This window comes from Arvicanthis niloticus, chromosome 6, assembly GCF_011762505.2.
Source record: "Arvicanthis niloticus isolate mArvNil1 chromosome 6, mArvNil1.pat.X, whole genome shotgun sequence".
Classification (NCBI taxonomy): Eukaryota; Metazoa; Chordata; class Mammalia; order Rodentia; family Muridae; genus Arvicanthis; species Arvicanthis niloticus.
In genome coordinates, this window is record NC_047663.1 from 38133645 (window position 1) to 38150236 (window position 16592).

The 16592-nt window shown below is 46.8% G+C and overlaps 1 protein-coding gene across 7 annotated transcripts in view; it reads right to left on the reverse strand.

The window, feature by feature from the left end:
- Positions 1-825: 825 nt before the first annotated feature.
- Positions 826-16592, reverse strand: part of Hnf1b (HNF1 homeobox B) — a 54298-nt gene continuing 38531 nt past the window's right edge. For all 7 annotated transcript variants that reach the window (XM_034506278.2, XM_034506277.2, XM_034506276.2 and 4 more), the window contains exons 7-9: positions 12811-13005; positions 9720-9838; positions 826-1730 (exon numbers count right to left, since the gene is read on the reverse strand). In XM_034506278.2, coding sequence (XP_034362169.1) covers positions 1710-1730; positions 9720-9838; positions 12811-13005 — 335 coding nt within the window. In that variant the 3' untranslated portion in view covers positions 826-1709. The remainder of the gene's footprint in view (positions 1731-9719; positions 9839-12810; positions 13006-16592) is intronic.

A 16592-nucleotide genomic window follows, 5' to 3' on the forward strand; every position in this document is an offset into this window, starting at 1 on the left:
ATGACCGCTTGCATCAATAGGACCTCTAGGTTCTCAAGGCTATTGCAACTATGCCAAACAATTTAAACCTGTTGGGTGTGAACCCTTGGGTGGGACTGTTAAACAATCTTTTCACAGGGGATGCCTAAGACCATCAGAAAACACAGATGCTTACATTATAATTCACGACAGTAGCAACATTACAGTTTTGAAGTAGCAATAAAAATAATTCTGTGTTAAAGGGTCCTCAGCAAATTTTCCAGCTCTCTGAGAATGGCCATCTTCTGCTCTATTGGGATATCTGAAAACCCTGCCACCCAGGGACAGGTCTGCATAGTTTTCTTGGCTTTACTCTCTCTGGAAATACTCTATTGGAGCATAGAAAAGCACTTATGGAAGAGGCGGCAGCACTGAGCTCAGGGCAACGTCCTTCCTGGATTTGTTAGCATCCTCAACAGAGAGAGGACCAAGGAAGTGGTAGCAACCATGAAAGCCCCTTCCCCTAGGCTCAGACAGTCCCACGAGAAGGCAAGAAGGTAGGAAAAAGCCTGGAATTAATGCTTAACATGAGATTTCCGAAGTCCCCCACTGCATTTTTCTCCCTCTCTGTGACCATAAGTGACCCAGAATTGGTGACCTGACCTTGTCTTTGTGTCTAATGATGCAATCAACTGTTTCTCACATTGAAGCATGAGAAAGTTAATGTGAATGTTTTAAGATGATATGAGCACAGGCCACCAGAGAGGATAACACTGTATCCAGTGGACAAACTGGAAAATCTTACGGAGAACAGGCCTAGGGATTCTTGGTGAAGCCATAGCAGGGGAAGATATATGAGACTCTAAGCAGTGACAAAATAAATTGCTTTAATGAGAGGCTTCCTGAGATGGCTGTCAGCCAGTCAGTGTCCCCGCCCAGGCCCACAGGATGCTAGGGCATCTTGCTGCCACTATGTCTCACCCCTAGGCATCCAGAGGTGTGTCTTAACATGGCGGTGGGGGGTATTAGCTGGCAGTCTGTCCAAATTATGCCATCCCTGTGCCCAGAAGGGTGCTGGTGAAGAGATTCATTTCCCACTTTGGGTAGTTTTCAGTGGGGAAGGAGGAGGGAGCAAGTCACTCTTGGAATTTCAACTCTGACCTTTACAAAGAAAAGTGATAGACACTTTAGTATTATATACAGAGCAGGGGTAGATACGTGGAAGGAAAATTGCACTTAATTACAGTAGTTTATAGTTTACACCCATTGGACAAATTTACTTCTTTAGAAGAAATCTTGAGATCATCTGGGATGGGGGCGGGGTCTGTCAGTATTTACAGGGTCTGGCTCAGTTCATTAGCACATATCCTCTCCGTCCTCATCTTATTTCAGTAACAGATTCAAGTTTTTGCATCAGTTTGTTCGACGAAGGGCTGCAGGGGAGACTCCATGGGTTTCTCGCTTCCTGTTGCACCATTTTGCACCGGCCACCTCTGGGAGAATCAAGAGCGCTTGGCATCTTAGGAGAGGCTTCATGACAATACTGTAAAGAAGGGAAGCTGGGCTTCAGGCTACAGCTCTTGAGAGCGGCTTGTCCGAGGTACCCAGCAGGATGTCGGGTGAGCAGGGACCTCTCTCCTGGGTTCCCAGAGGGCTGTCAGGTCACTGGACTTCTCTATGATGGATGCCCAGAGACTGATGGTGTGGAAAATGGGTTCCTCGTTGCTGTGCACAGAGTGGTTATGTGGGTATCACCAGGCTTGCAGTGGACACTGTGGGGGGAGAGAGAGGGGAGAAAGAACTTAGCAGTGTGCACATAGGCCATTAGTTTAGCTTCTCCAAGAGAGCTGATACCCAACTTGGCCAGCAAAGTTCTGGAGGTGGAGGGGTGGGCTGGGCTGGGCTGGGGTGGGTGCTGGAACTTTCCTTTCAGGAAAGCTTTCCAGGGTACTTCCCAGGAAGAAAGTGTGTTGCCGGGGAGCCTGAAATAGTCCTGATGTACTGAGTTTAACCCTGAAGTGGGGATTTGTAAGAATGGCATTTATTACAGTGCTCAGGATGATCACAAACCAGCAGGGTAGGAGCTCTCGGTGTCTTGTGGAAGTAGGCCTCCTTCTAAGATCTCTAAGGGCCCTAGGCCACTACTTCCCAAACTTGGATGGAATGTCCAGGAACAGGGATTCTGCTAAGACATAGATCCATCTCTGGTTCTCAGGCCTCGGTTAGGCCTAGGAGTTTGTATTTGTAGTTTAAAAATTATTCATGTGTGTGTGGGGGTATATTTATGTGTGCCCATGTGCACACGCACAGTGGAGATCAGATGGTAGCTTGTAGGAGTCAGTTCTCTCCTCCCACTATGTGAGACCCACTATTAAGCTCCTGTTACCGCGCTTGGCCACAAGCTCCTCCATCCACTGAGCCACCTGCCCCAGGACTGTGCATTCCTAAGAACTCCTCAGGCTCTGCTCGAACTGCTGATCTACCGAGAGCAGCAAGTGAGGGAAGGTCCCTTTACTCTAAGTTTCCACCAGGGAGAGGGCTTTGGAACTCATAAGGAACTTTCTCAAAGGTTGTTATCACTGGGCAAAGATACCAAGAAAAGAGGTCAAAGGTTTAAGGTGTTTGATGCTATACACCTCAGTGGGCCAGGGAAGGAAGCCTTAGAGTGTCCGGAGCCACCCTCTGGGAGGAGCTGCAAGACACATGTGGGACAGCCTCCCTCCCCTTCCAGAGCTCCAGGCTTTAAGTGACTATTTCAGAAAACCATGACCCTCCTTTTAATCTCGAGTCACCCCCCATCCCCCCAACACACGTGTTTCTCTTCATCCTTTTTCTTTTGTCAGCACTGAAGGTTTTCCTTTCAGCCTAGTGGCTTGTTCTTTCAAGGTTCTCCCCTCAAACACACATGTCCACACATGTACTCACATGTGCACACATGTACTCACACAAGCACAGGACTATTCTTCCATTATTTCCTTACTAATCAGGGCTTTCAACCACGATCTCATGACATCATCACACATCCATTTGACAGACTAAGAAAGCAGGATTCAGAGTGAACAAGATGGGCCAGTGGTTCAGAACCGGGAAAACTGTGAAGTCAGAGGCTCTGGTTGGCTTTGGGTGACCTCCAGCCTGTGTCACGGACCAAGAGCATTCCTTCTACTTAGCTTTGTTCTCAGTCAAATTATTCTTTGTGCTTCAGTTTCTTCCTCTATAGAAAGGGAGGCTGCAGTGGGCTTGGTTGTATTAGTACAGGTGACCTTGCTTCAGAGGCGTTCATGTGGCAATTCTTAATAATCTCCAGCATGGGGGCCCCTTTCTCTGTTCTCGATGCTGTTGAAGACTCCTAAGACTGCCCTGCAGCTATGCATTTGTGTGAGGAGCTGGGTTTCTGGTCCTCCTACATTCTTGAGGTGTTGGTCAGGGCCCTCAGATACCCTTTGCCTCCTCTTCCTGCCTCTGCCCACCCCCACTCTCCAGTCTCTTTACTCCCCACTATCAGCCCCTCCTCCCGTTTTTTTTTCCTTCCAATTTTCAGATTTCAGGTGGAAGAGAGAGAAAATGGCTTGTGACCTCTCAGCTTTCAATAGGAGAGCAAACAAGAAGGGCCGATAAGGAGACGCCAGCGAGATTCTATGACCTGTCATTAGGGACGGGCTTCTCAGTTATCAGATGTTTGCCCACATAATAAAATGGTGGCAGAGCCCTAAATGTTGTCAAGGGACCTGGAATTATTTGCTCCTTTCAGAGTCTAAACATAAACATCTGATAAGGTATACACTGGGGTCCCAGTACTTCCAGCTTCATGGGGGTCCAGCCCAGAGGATCACCTCTGTAAGGTGTGGTAACTGTGACCCTCATCCCCAGAGGATGTGTTACATAATGGTACACACTGAAGTCCCACTGTGTGCAGACACCATGTTTAGGGCTTTGCAGGCATAACCTCCCATTTATTATTATTTCTTTTCACAATTATTTATTATGAGTGTGCAGGAATTCACATGCCCCAGCTTGTGTGTGGAGGTCAGAGGACACCTTGCAGAAGTTAGTTCTCTCTTTCCATCATGTGGGTGCTAGGGATCCAACTCAGGTCACTGATCTTTCACTACTGAGCCATCTTGCTGGCCTCCACCTACCTTTTGAGGTAAGTGGCTATTATCAATTTAATTCGTAACTGGGTGCCTGCAAGGTGTCCAGGGCATGCAATTGTGAATACGACCAGCCTATAATTTTACACAGCATACATTCTAGAAAGTTTGAACAATACACCACTAAACAGCACGCGCGCGCGCATGTGTGTGTGTGTATATGTATATATATGCATATATATATATGCATACAGCTTTTAGGTAGAAACTATTGGGGTATTTTGACAGGAGAAGGACATGCTTGGTTTCTCTCTTGAGGGCTCCCTGGCTGCTACAACCAGACCACAATGTTGCATGTAAGAGCAGAAGTGGGAGTCAAGGGCCACTGAAAGAGATCAAGTAGATATGAGAAGCCTGGGTTTGGGCTATGATAATGCCCAGGGGCGTGGGGAAGAATGTCAAATTTAGGATGAATTTTAAAGGTCTCTTAGCAGAACTTAACTGATGGACAGGATGTAGGGAAATAGAGAAAAGGACTAAGGTCTCTTGTGAAGAAGGAGGGGGGATTTAAAAGTGGAATTACAAAAGAAGGAAGTGATCTGGGTATGGAGAAACCCGGGCAAATGAAGAGTTTCTGTTTTAGGTGGGCACAGTAGTGTGTTGGGCATGCATAGGTCTCACTAATGATAACGCTGTCATTGCACCCTTCATGGGCAGGGCCACCCTGGGGGCAGATCACACATGTCATCAGCCTGTGGACTTGACCCAAAGTCATGGAATTGGTGTGTGACCCAAGAGAAGAAGCCAAGGAGTGATCCTTGGGCCCCTCAGCACTCCAATGTTGAGGAGAAGTGTTGCCAGCTAAGGATAAGAGGAGTATTGAATACTATAGAATAAGGTGGTACCTTTAAAACCCAAGGGAGTAAGGGGGGGGGGATGGGCTGCAGCATGGTATCAGAAAGCAGCCACTGAACCTGCAGCATGAAGGTGGTGGTGACAAGGACACAGTAGAATGTGAGACTAGAAGCTAGCTTGCACTGGTCTTGAGACTGAGAGTAAGGAAAGAGAGATGCAGGAACTACAATCTATACAGACTGTAAGTAAAACCTATAGGGACCTACGATGGCAAAGCTTGCATACTTAGCCATGATGTATAATCATTGCCTTGGGGCTGGAGAGATGGCTCAGAGGTTAGGAGCACTTGATGCTCTTGCCAAGGACTGGAGTTCAGTTCCCAACATTTTTCTAGCACTCATAACCACCCATAATTCCAGTCCCAGGGAATTCAACCATCAGCCCTTGCTTCCCTAACACCAACAATGAAGAAAGTTTGACAAGGAGGGGCAGCTGCAGGGGGCTCATGATGAAGCAGCTCATCTTCTCTTGTTAGTACCTTCGGGGGCTTCTCTTGACCGCTCTATAAACTAGGAAGTGAAACAGTGGGTAAAGTGTATTATGGGAACAGGAGTCAGCTCACAGCCTGCCCATTCTGGCTCATACTGAAGTCATTGCTTGGTACAGTCTTATTCCCAGATCTGCAGGGTGTCACTACACAGGAGCTCAGACACAAACCCTCTCAAAATGTAACTCACGACACCCAAGTGTTGAAGAACAAGACGTAAATTCTCCAGAAAGGACAGGATGAAGGAGTTACAGAGGACTCTTGGCAGCCTAGGAATCCTAAAACTTGATTCTGTAAGACCCCCATGGCAGGTCTGTAGGAGCAACAGTAAGTACTGGGATCAGACAGCTACAAGTTTACAGTCTAGATTTAGCTGTATACCTGCATGACCCTGCATCATCATTATGGTTCTTAAGCATGCATTGCTATCAGAAGCCAAGTATGGTGACACATGCCTGCAAATCCCAGAACATGGGAGGCAGAGACAGGAGGATTGATGCAAAATTGATGCCAGCCTTGTTTGTACAGTGAATTCCAAGCCAGGTAGGGATCGTTCCCCTTGGATCTAAATTTGGGATCAGTTCCTTTCTGCACATAAGCATGCTCTCTCCCACCTTCCAGGAACTCAGCTATTGGTTCAGAGGCTACCGCCCCAAGCCATCATCTCAAAAAATAAATTACAATAAAAGAAAAAGATATTGGGAAGTGAAGGCTGTTTTGTTTTGTTTGTTTTTGGTTTTGGGTTTTTTTTTTTTTTTTTTTTTTTTTTTTTTTTTTTTTTTTGGTTTTTTGAGACAGGGTTTCTCTGTGTAGCCCAGGCTGTCCTGGAACTCACTCTGTAGACCAGGCTGGCCTCTAACTCAGAAATCCACCTGCCTCTGCCTCCCAAGTGCTGGGATTAAAGGTGTGCACTACCACTGCCCAGCAAGTAAAGGCTGTTAATGGATCTGGAGCAGGAAGATAATAGTCTGATAGGAGTCTAGCTGTGGGGTTTATCTTTATGTGAAATTACTCATCTCCATCTTCATCTTAGAGCCTTAGTTTTCTGCATAAAACTATCTACTTAGCAGAAGGAGGAAGAGAATTACCATAATATATGATAGAATAGCAGCTTGAATTCTTGTTGAAACATTGGAAGTACTAAGAAAAAATAGAAGTTCTGAATCCATTTATCCATCTATCTATCCATCCATCCATCAATCCATTCACCCACCAACCCATCCTCCTACTCGCTGGACATTAATGATGGATGACCCAAGTGGTTTTGGTACTGTGGGTGGCTCCTGATCCACTTGCTTTTTTTTTTTTGGAGGAACGTGGGAAGGTGAGCACCTGTCTGGTAGCAGCAAGGGAAAGAGTGATCTAGAGCATGCACCCAAGATGACGGGCCTTTAGGAGCAATGGCCTTAATCTTGGGACATTTTGCTGCCAGGGCCTCCTATGACCACAGGTAGACCAAACACTGAGGTGGATAGTGAAGAAGGCAGAGGGGGAGAGAATAGCCTCATAAAGGAGCACAGACAGAAGAAGGAATATAAAGGGAGCTTCTCCCTGCATCTGACTATGTTGCTGACACCTGTTAGGCCCTGGTGAGCCAGGGAAGGGCTTTCCCTATTTTATAAAGAAAGCAATAATCACAGTCTCAGTGGGGAGAAACTGCCCAAGGTTGTACAGCAGGAGCTGGTGGAGTCAGAATTCACTCAGGTGTCCTGGTTCTTTCAACCTCTACTCAAAGCCTGCAGAATAGCCCTGACCAGAGTGTGTCCCCAGGGTGTGTCCCTGTGACCCGAGCATAGCACACACTAGCTGCTGGTTCCATACACATCATCAGCACATGGACTGTTCTGAGAAGCCCTTTCCAGAAGGCTCTGTTTAACCTAGAGATTTCCCTAACATACTCAACCAAGGACCCATTCTCTCCCACATGTCTCACCGGGTCCTGACACTTTCATGGATTTAATTTCATGGAAAACAATGCTTTAAAATGAAGAAAGAACAAAACTACTCATGTTCCTGGTGCCCCAGGAACAAAGAGTTGGTGGATCATTTTCAATTTAGCCCACCCTTTCCGGTTCTTCCTTCTGCTCTGGTTTATAGGAAGGAAGTTATCTGTTTGAAACTTAGCACACATGTTTAATGTTTGCTCTGGTTCCTAAATACTTCCTACAAGAGCATTTATGATTACCATGGGCACTTTCAAGAGATGGGGAAGGTGTTTCAATGGAAAGAGTTTAGGATTGGAAGTCGAAGACCAAAGTCTGGAGGCCCAGTTCGTCTGCATGACCTTGGGAAGGTCACTTTCTGTTCTGGGTTTCAGTTCGTGTCTTAGAAAATTGCAATGGAATGAAAACGACAAAGCAAAAACTATAAGGCATTCCATTTGTCTTGTGAGACAGTGCCCTTCTGCCTCAGCCTTCTGTGCCCTGCTATCACAAGCGTGTAGCGTCATGCCCACCTGAGTCCTTTAAATTTTTTTTTTTTAGTATAATCATCATCTTCAGTGTTGCAGAAATGAGGGTCTGGTCATTCATGAGATGTCCTGGAATACAGGGACACCTTCATAATATGTCACGGTAGTTGTTCATTCAACTTCAAGGTTGGCTGGGCACTCTGCCCAGTGGAGGGCAGAAGCCACGTGGGGGTTGACGGCAGCATCCCTGGGGGCTTCTTGAAGCAGGTTAAGGGACCATTTCCTGAACTCAGAGGACTCGTTTCAACAAGCAGGCATCAAAGTCAATGTGGGAAAGACAGCGATAATTAATCACTGCCCTGTCTAGGGCCGCCCAAGCAGCAGATAGATTGATAAAACTTTAAAAGAGGAAGGTATTCCCAAGGAGGGTTGCTGCGCCTGGCTAACCCCCTGACTGAGATTAGTGAGCACAGATAAATGTTTTCCCTGATGGCTACAAAGAGTGGGAAATGGCACGGGAGTTAGGAGTCGAAGGGCAGAGCGATGGAGGGTTGTCTTTTAATCTATTGGGTGAGAGAAGACTGCCAGAGCAGGTCCCACACACCTCTCCTTCTACCTCTCCAATTTCTGAGCCCAGCGACCCAAGCTAGGTATTTAGCACTTGAGATATACCAGACACTTAACATACACAACTGCTCCAAATCCTTGAAACAAGTAGACGTTACAACTGTCCTTTTCAAGATGAAACAAAGGTTCAAAGTGAATGGTAGAACCTGCCCTTCTTCAGTCTAGAGCCCGAAGAAGATGAGTCACGGGGAGAATTGAGACTCCTAAGTCCGTGACTCTGATCAGAAGCTAGTGGTGATGGGTGAGGTGTGACTTACGGGGGTTCCTGGTTGGGGGGAGGGGGGCGCACAATCAACACGATCAAACCTTGATGAGTGCTTCTGACACAAAGTTCAAGGTTGTCGCCTCCTTATCTAACAATCAATAGAGGCCAAACAGTTCCCACAGTACATAGACCCCAGCTGCTGAAAGGTCCTATTGTGTTACTCTGGAATCCACAACCATGTTCAGACATCTTGTCCTGTTTTCTAGTTCTCCCTGTGCTGTGGCAGTCAGTCCACCTCTCTGAGCTGCAGCCCTCCCTGTTGTGTAGCGGTCTTTATTACTCCAGCACCTCTTTGGGAGGAGGGACTTACTCATCCACTGAGGCACCGACTAAGCTGCTGTGGATTCCCCCCATGGTCTCGGCACCAGGAAGTTGAATTTAAGTTTCTTGATAAACCACCAAATGGGAATAGGCCTCAGAAACAGTTACACTGTCTACTGGGGAGTCCTCAAAGGGTTAACAATTAGGTTATTCCTTGGGCGACTAGTGCCTGAGGGTGGTATCAGTCCCAGAACCCCTGATTCTCCTTTCTCTTTCCCCACTGACCACCTTTGCAAAGCTGGCAGCTCACCAGACATCCTGACCTTCCCATCCCACCCTGGAAAAACCCTTTGCATGGATCATCAACCATCCCAGTAAGGAATGCTCAGTTCCAGTGTCTAACAGCATTATGTCATCCAGACTCCAATGACCCATCCAATCTCGTCTTCATTCAGTAACACTCTTGTTGGGGAGCAATAAGCTCTTTTGGTCTGTAATTCATCTGTTTTGCCCTCTGACCTCAGGGGTTCATTTTAGCAGCTAACTGGAAGAAGAACCTCAGGAGACTTAAAATCATGGCTAAGTTGTATTCACTCACATTGGTACTTTGAGAGTCTGCGTTATGAACACATACATGCACACACACACACACACACACACACACACACACATGCACACACCCTGGCCCCATCATGCTGGCATTACCTGTTTACTGGAAGACATACTGGTGAGGGTGTTGATGCTACTGGTGTCTGTGACCACCATCGCAGATGGGAATCGGGAGGTGTGGGAATACTGAGGAGGTTCCTGCTTATGTGCATACACTGGAGAGACAGAGAAAAGACAAATTCAGTATAGACACACAGTCAGAATACCCGAATAAGCCACCCTGTAGTTCCCACTTCCCTGGGGTGCTGGTTATATTTGGGAAGGCAGTGTATTAAGAAGACATTCTGGTTTCTTAGTCAAGGTACTTGACCTTAGTTTGGTTTCCTCCCTTGTAAAATAAGAATATCTATTGTAGGAAAATATCAGTGTTTTGAACTAAATAGCCCTGTGTATAATTCTTGTTTTCCCCACTTTGGGTAAAACATTAGGAACTTAAGTGTCAACAAGTGACATTATGCATATGGATAGCACCTGCTGGCCGACATGAAGCATCTGCTCAGGTATGTGCTTACTGTTTCGGACACAATTCAAATTCCTTGTTTCCTCTTGGAGTTGTATACTGGTTAACAATTATAATTAGATGTACATGCAATTAACTGTATAATTCTGGATTATTCCAAGTTTCACTGCAATATATCAAAGCCTTATAATGTCACATAAATATGAAGGATAAACAACAGGAGATAACTCAGTTAAGACCTACAGGAGCATATAACTCAATATTTAGTTGTTTTAATATGTGTCTACCACATCTGGAACCCTGTGACTGTGTTAACTATCCAGAAGAATCACGTCGATTCTAGGTCACCTAACTAATGAAAGCATGTGGATGCTTGGCCATGAGGGAGGGACCAGCATGTTCCCAAAACATAGACCCTACCAAGGAGGCCTCCACTACAAAGTGGAGGTGAAGGTCACTGGCTGCTGGTTATTTCCTGGTCTGGTCTCTCTGGGCTGTCTCTCTGTGGCTAGTCAGGTCTACTGGGTCTGGGCAATCCCATGAGCCATGGTGACCGCTGTGATAGTGTTCCACCCAGACCTGTGAGGTGAGGAGTAGGGGGGTCACAGACTTCACAGGAAGAAGAATGAGACCCATGTGGGTCCCAGACTCTGCTGCAGGCTGTGGCAGAGTGTGAAAAGCCAAAGATATATAATTGGAGTGTGAAGTGCTGCTTAGAAACCAGCCCTGCAGGCTCAAGTCAGGACTGAGCCCTGAGGATGGAAGGATGAATGTGGTGGACCAACTTCAGACATCGTCTGTCCAAGGCATCTGGAGACACAACTCAAATCCCCTTTGCCCTCCTTGCCGTTTAAAAGTGACTCAGTAAACACACTTGCATTTCTTCAACACTTTATGCTTATAAAAGGTAGATCACCCATTTTTTAAAAAATTTTATGTGCATGGGTATTTGGCCTGTAGGTATGTCTGTGTGAGGGTGTCAGATATTGGAATTACAAACATATAAGTGTGGGTGCTGGGAATTGAACCATGATCCTCTGGAAGAGCGTCCAGTGCTCTTAATCACTGACCCATTTCTCTAGCCTGATCACCCATATTTTTATTTCATGTTCATAATGACCTCACAAGCGTACGATTCCTATCGTATGCATGAAATAAATGAGACGCAGAGTATCCAGTGGCTACATAGCTGTTCAAGACTAGTCTAGACTGGATACTTCCTGAAGAAGGCAAGATGTCCATCCTTTCTATAATTCCTTCCCAAACTTGAAAATTAAGACCACAGCCAGGCTTGGCTGGAACAGTGGAGGCCTGGGCTCAGGATGGAAGGTAGGGATAGGTAAATGTAGGGAAGGTGTAAAAGCCAAAGGTGGGGACCCTCTGTGTAAGAGGCAGGCACTCTGCTGCTCCTTGACGTGGTAGAGGATAGGTGGTATTTTCCATGCACGTTGATGGCTTTAATTTGTTTGATTTTTTTATGTTGTGTATATGTTCATGCATATGTGGGTGAACATGTATGTATGGGTGTGTATGCCTGCCTGCATGCATGTGTGTGTGTATGTGTGCCAGAGGGTGACCTCAGTTATTGGTCCTCTGGTGTGATCCATGTTACTTTTTGAGACAGGGTCTTTCACTGACTTAAACTCACCAAGTATGCTAAGCTATTGGCCAGTGAACCTACCTGGCCCTATCTCCCCAGAGCTTGGAGTCTATAGGTACAGGTCAGTATACCGAGATTTTTTTATGCGGATGTTGGCGATCCAAACTTAGGTTCTCATGTTTGCATAACAAGCACACTCCTGACGGGAGGCCTCTCTCTATCCCTGTTTGTTTTCCCCTCAGTGTCAGGGGTTGAACCTAGGACCTAATGCTGTTCGGCAAGTGCTTTAGCAAGGAGCTGTATTTCCACCTCAAGCTTCATGTTTTCTGATTAGAGATTTTCAGTGTGTATAGACTATGGGCATGAGGACACCAGAAGATTCATCTGGTTTAGAGATGCAAATAGATCCCAACCAGCATGGCAACTCTGACTGTTTAGGGATGACTGCCAAGGTGATGCTTAGGGTAAGGTGCTGACGGACTGCTGAGATCTTACCCACTCCTCCCTCCCTGTGTGTGTGTGTGTGTGTGTGTGTGTGTGTGTGTGTGTGTGTGTGTGTAAGAGAGAGGGGGAGGGGGAGGCGGAGGGAGAGGGAGAGAGGGGGGAAGAGAGAGAGAAAGAGAAAGGGAGAGAGGGAGAGGGGAGGGGGAGGGGAAGGAGAGGGGGAAAGAAAGGGAGAGGGAAAGGGAGAGGGAGGGGCGGGAGAGAGAGAGAGAGAGAGAGAGAGAGAGAGAGAGAGAGAGAGAGAGCCATGTATATAGGTCAGAGGATAACTTGCAGGAGTCAGTTCTCTCCGTCCACCTTTATCTGGGTTCTGGGGATTAAACTGGAATGGGAAAGCGCTGTGTTCTCCGTGTGCTTGGCCAGCTCCCTTTGATTATAGGCCTACATTTTCCTCTGCAAACTCCCCCCCCCCCCCCCAAGTCTTGGGGCTAGGGAAGAGGATAGAAAAGCAAGAACAATTCTCAAGAGCTGAGCTTGAGAAATGGCCTCAGTTGCTGATAGACAGGTTAAACTAAACCAATAATCTTCCAGGAAACTCGCAACCCCGGCATGCGTGTCCTTACTGTGGGAGTTCTGTAGCTGAGTCACCGCAGCCATGAAGGGCTGCTGGGCCATGTGACTTCCTGGGCTCTGCTGCATGAGGGGCTGCTGGTGAGGGCTGTGCAGCTGTTGAGAGAACTGGACGGGCTGTAGGGCTGCCAGGCTGCTAGCCACACTATTGATGACTGGGACACCCTGGGCTTGGGAGGTGTTGAGGCCTGTGGAAGCAAACAGAAATGTCAGAATGGTACCAGGGGTGAACCAGAGGCAGCGTCAGTCACAGTGGAGGCCCTGCTCAGCGTGTCTGTTACAGAAGAGGTTGCATGGAAAGCGACTTCAAAAACAAGGGAACTAAGACCTGGAGAGATATATTTCTGAAGCCTAAGAGTCTCCCCAAATCATCCTATGACTTCCCAAATTCAGCTTTCTTGAGGTCACCAGACCCCTGGGAATGCTATTTGCTGTCACCATCCATGCTGGATTATGAGAGGCCTGCCCTGGTGCTCTCTGGCCTAGTGATGGATATCTTCTTTAGGGTATGGCTTATTACCCAGGTCTGTCTTTCTAGAAGTGAGCAGCAGTCTGCAGCAGCTCTTCCACCCCTCCCATCCCCCCACTCCTCCAACCGCCTGCAGGCCTCCAGTCAAAGGAAACCAAACCTTCCTCTACAATCCTGGAAGAAGGAGGTCTGAGGAGACAGAGTAGAGCTCACAAAGCCCCTGGGAGAGGTCAGGTACTGACTCTGTGCACAGTAGCAGAGAAAGGAAGAAAATACAAGAAGAACTAGGCCTGTCTGTGAAGTAGATATACTAAGAATTTTGGTACCTGAAGAACAAGGTTTGAGGAGGAGGAAGCAGTAAATTAAAGACGTGGCAGTGGCCCCTGCCATCCTTCTGTTCTAGGGGCATGGAAAACCTGAGCATTGGTATCATGCCTATATCCTAAGACTTCTTTTGAACCATAGCCATTACCCTAGCCTGGGTCTTTTTGTCTCCATACTCTAGCTGCTCCCTGGCAAGATCCTGGGGAAGTGAGACAAGATCAGAGTAGAGGTCAAAGGTTGAGGACAGAAGGTATCCCAGTCATTGCCCTGAAGCTGTCAATATTCCTTAGACCTTGCTTTCTGGGAAGTCAGAGGAGGAGATCCAGAGAAAGGCCTGTTGTAGGTAAGCGCAGGATGGCAGTCTGTGTGTGTGTGTGGGGGGAGGGGTGAAAGAGAGAGAGAGAGAGAGAGAGAGAGAGAGAGAGAGAGAGAGAGAGAGAACCTTTTTGAAAGGGAGAACACCTCAAAAGCAAGGATTTGTGGGAAGTCCTCCAGGGAGATAGGACAAAGTCTTCAACAATTGCCCACTTGGAGCTCTAGAAGATATCATTATCAGAAACTTAAAAGGTGAGACCCTTGAACAGAAAGGAAGAACAGATAACCCTCTTCCTGGCTCCCTTGGGTGGGACTTGGGGGGGGATCTTCTGATCACCCTCAGAATATCACTAGAGTTACCCCCTCAGGAGACTCAGATACGCTGAATGTCAATTTCAATTTTCCTCCTCTTACTGCCAGCCTCTGGCTCACAAGAAACCATATGAGTTTGTGTTTATCCAGGAGCCCATGCCCACTGCTCTCTTCGGGAAATCTCTGCTCAGAAAAGAATTTTAGCCTGTCTAGACTGGATAACATTAGAAGGCATAGTTTGGAAACAGGATTGAGCCTTAGAGCCACCTAGAAGACCTCTTTAAGAAATATACCTTCTTGAGCCCTGCCCAGTGAGTCAAAGCCTGCAGAGGTGGGGCTCAGGAATCTCATTATCAACAGGCTAAGATCCCAGTGTGCTTCTGTCCCAGGACTGAGCAACTCTGATGTCATCCTAGCTCCCCTGGTGTGTGTGACTCTTGGCCTTTTTATCCGGAAGAAACAAAGATAATGAGGATTAGGCAGTGGCAAGTCGCTAGTCCAGGGTCGTGCGGTGCTGAGGAAGGTCCCCTGTACACACACAGGAAAACAAGAAACCTCTCTAATCAACTCTCCCTTAAAGGAGTGGCACTGGGTCTCAGCCAAGCTTCCTGACAATCCTCAGCCTTCTTTAGGCTCTGTCTACCCCAGTGCACATGTGCACACCTAAGGTCAGTGCGCACCCTGCTTACATGCTTCAGGAGATGCTGTGAGGAAGCCGAGACGCACGGGTGCACATGATGGGAAGAACAAACTTGGAAAATACAGAGTGGCCCTAGGGGAAGCTTTAGTTTAGATAGCACCTAAATTAATACAGTTAAGTGTGTGCATGTTAGTCAGACTTAGTATGGGAAGAAAGAAGTCGTGTAATTTGTGTGTTATTTTGTAGGAAGAAATAAGGAAGTAGTTATCTTACCCCCTTCCCACCTCCCTGTGTGTGTGTGTGTTTGTGTGTGTGTGAGAGAGAGACAGAGAGAGAGACACAGAGAGAGAGACACAGAGAGAGAGAGACAGAGAGAGACAGAGAGAGACAGAGACATGCACATGTATAGGTCAGAGGATAACTTGCAGGAGTCAGTTCTCTCCTTCTACCTTTATCTGGGTTCTGGGGATTAAACTCAGGTCATCAAAAAGCAAGCACTTTTACCTGCTGGGCCATCTCTTCCAGCCCCATGAAATCTTTCAGAAGGTAATCAAGCTGGTTTTGGGCATCCAACTCCCAGTGTTAGTCTGGTTGCTGTAGTACAAGGGCCAGTGAAATGGAAGCGGATTTGAAGTAGTTTTTAACTTTGGAAATCTTTAATAACTTCTTCATTCCTATTTCCCTTTTGCTGATCTAAATGTTGAGCGTGTTTCCATCCCAGCAGATAAGGACAGGGTGAGAGCCATACACAGCCACTTGATAAATCTGTGTGCTTTCAATGGGCCCTGGCCTGTTCTGCCCTCAAAGAAGGCGTAAGTTGTTCTCTTACATGATTTCAGTTCTTAGAAGACAGGAAGGGAGGGAAGCAGAATGCAGCAACAAGACAAGGAAGCAAACAACATGGAGTCCTGGATGCCAAGAGGATTATGGGGTAGTGCCAAGCTGAAAAATGATGACCAACGTGCCACCCTTAGGTATCTCTGGCTCCACCTGAGTAAGCTTCCCCCATGTCACAAAGATGGTTCTGAGACAATGACTTTGCCTGAGTAGTCACAATGGAGCCGAAAACATCCAAACACACACAACCTGTGACAGTGATGCTATGAAATGTCCATACCCTCAGGTAATCATCCTCTTCCTAGCTTGCCTCCTCAACTCCAGCCTTCCTATGGCCAGCAATGGCCCACCTCTAATGGGGCAAGGCTGGCTGCAGAACAAGGGCCTCCTTGAGCTTTTCAGGCATGTGTTAGACACCCTACTTCTCTTTAAAGATCTGAAAGCTTAGAGATACTAGGTCAGTGGCCCTCTCTGGGTCCTCTCTATATTTTTAGCACTACCCAAACAAGAGTTGTCTTATGACATGAAATGACTTCTTCAGAAACTCATCAAAACCTTGCTCTATCCTAAGGACCAACCTCGAGAATTTTCTAGAGAACACAAAGGGATAGGAATAAACAGGAAACAAATGGATAAGCCAAAGTTACGAGAGGTCTTGCTTTCTAGATTTACAAGCGTGTCTATATTCCTTATCATTGGATTGTGTTAACAACACACTTTATAGACGAGGAAGTCAAATCCAAGAGCGGGTGAGTGATTTAGCCTGGCTACATAACTAGGAAATTGTGACCTGGATTCAAAGCCATTAGAATGATGTCTCTTGTGGGATACATGTTCTAAACATCATATAGGAGACAAAAAGAGCCAGAGAAGTAAAA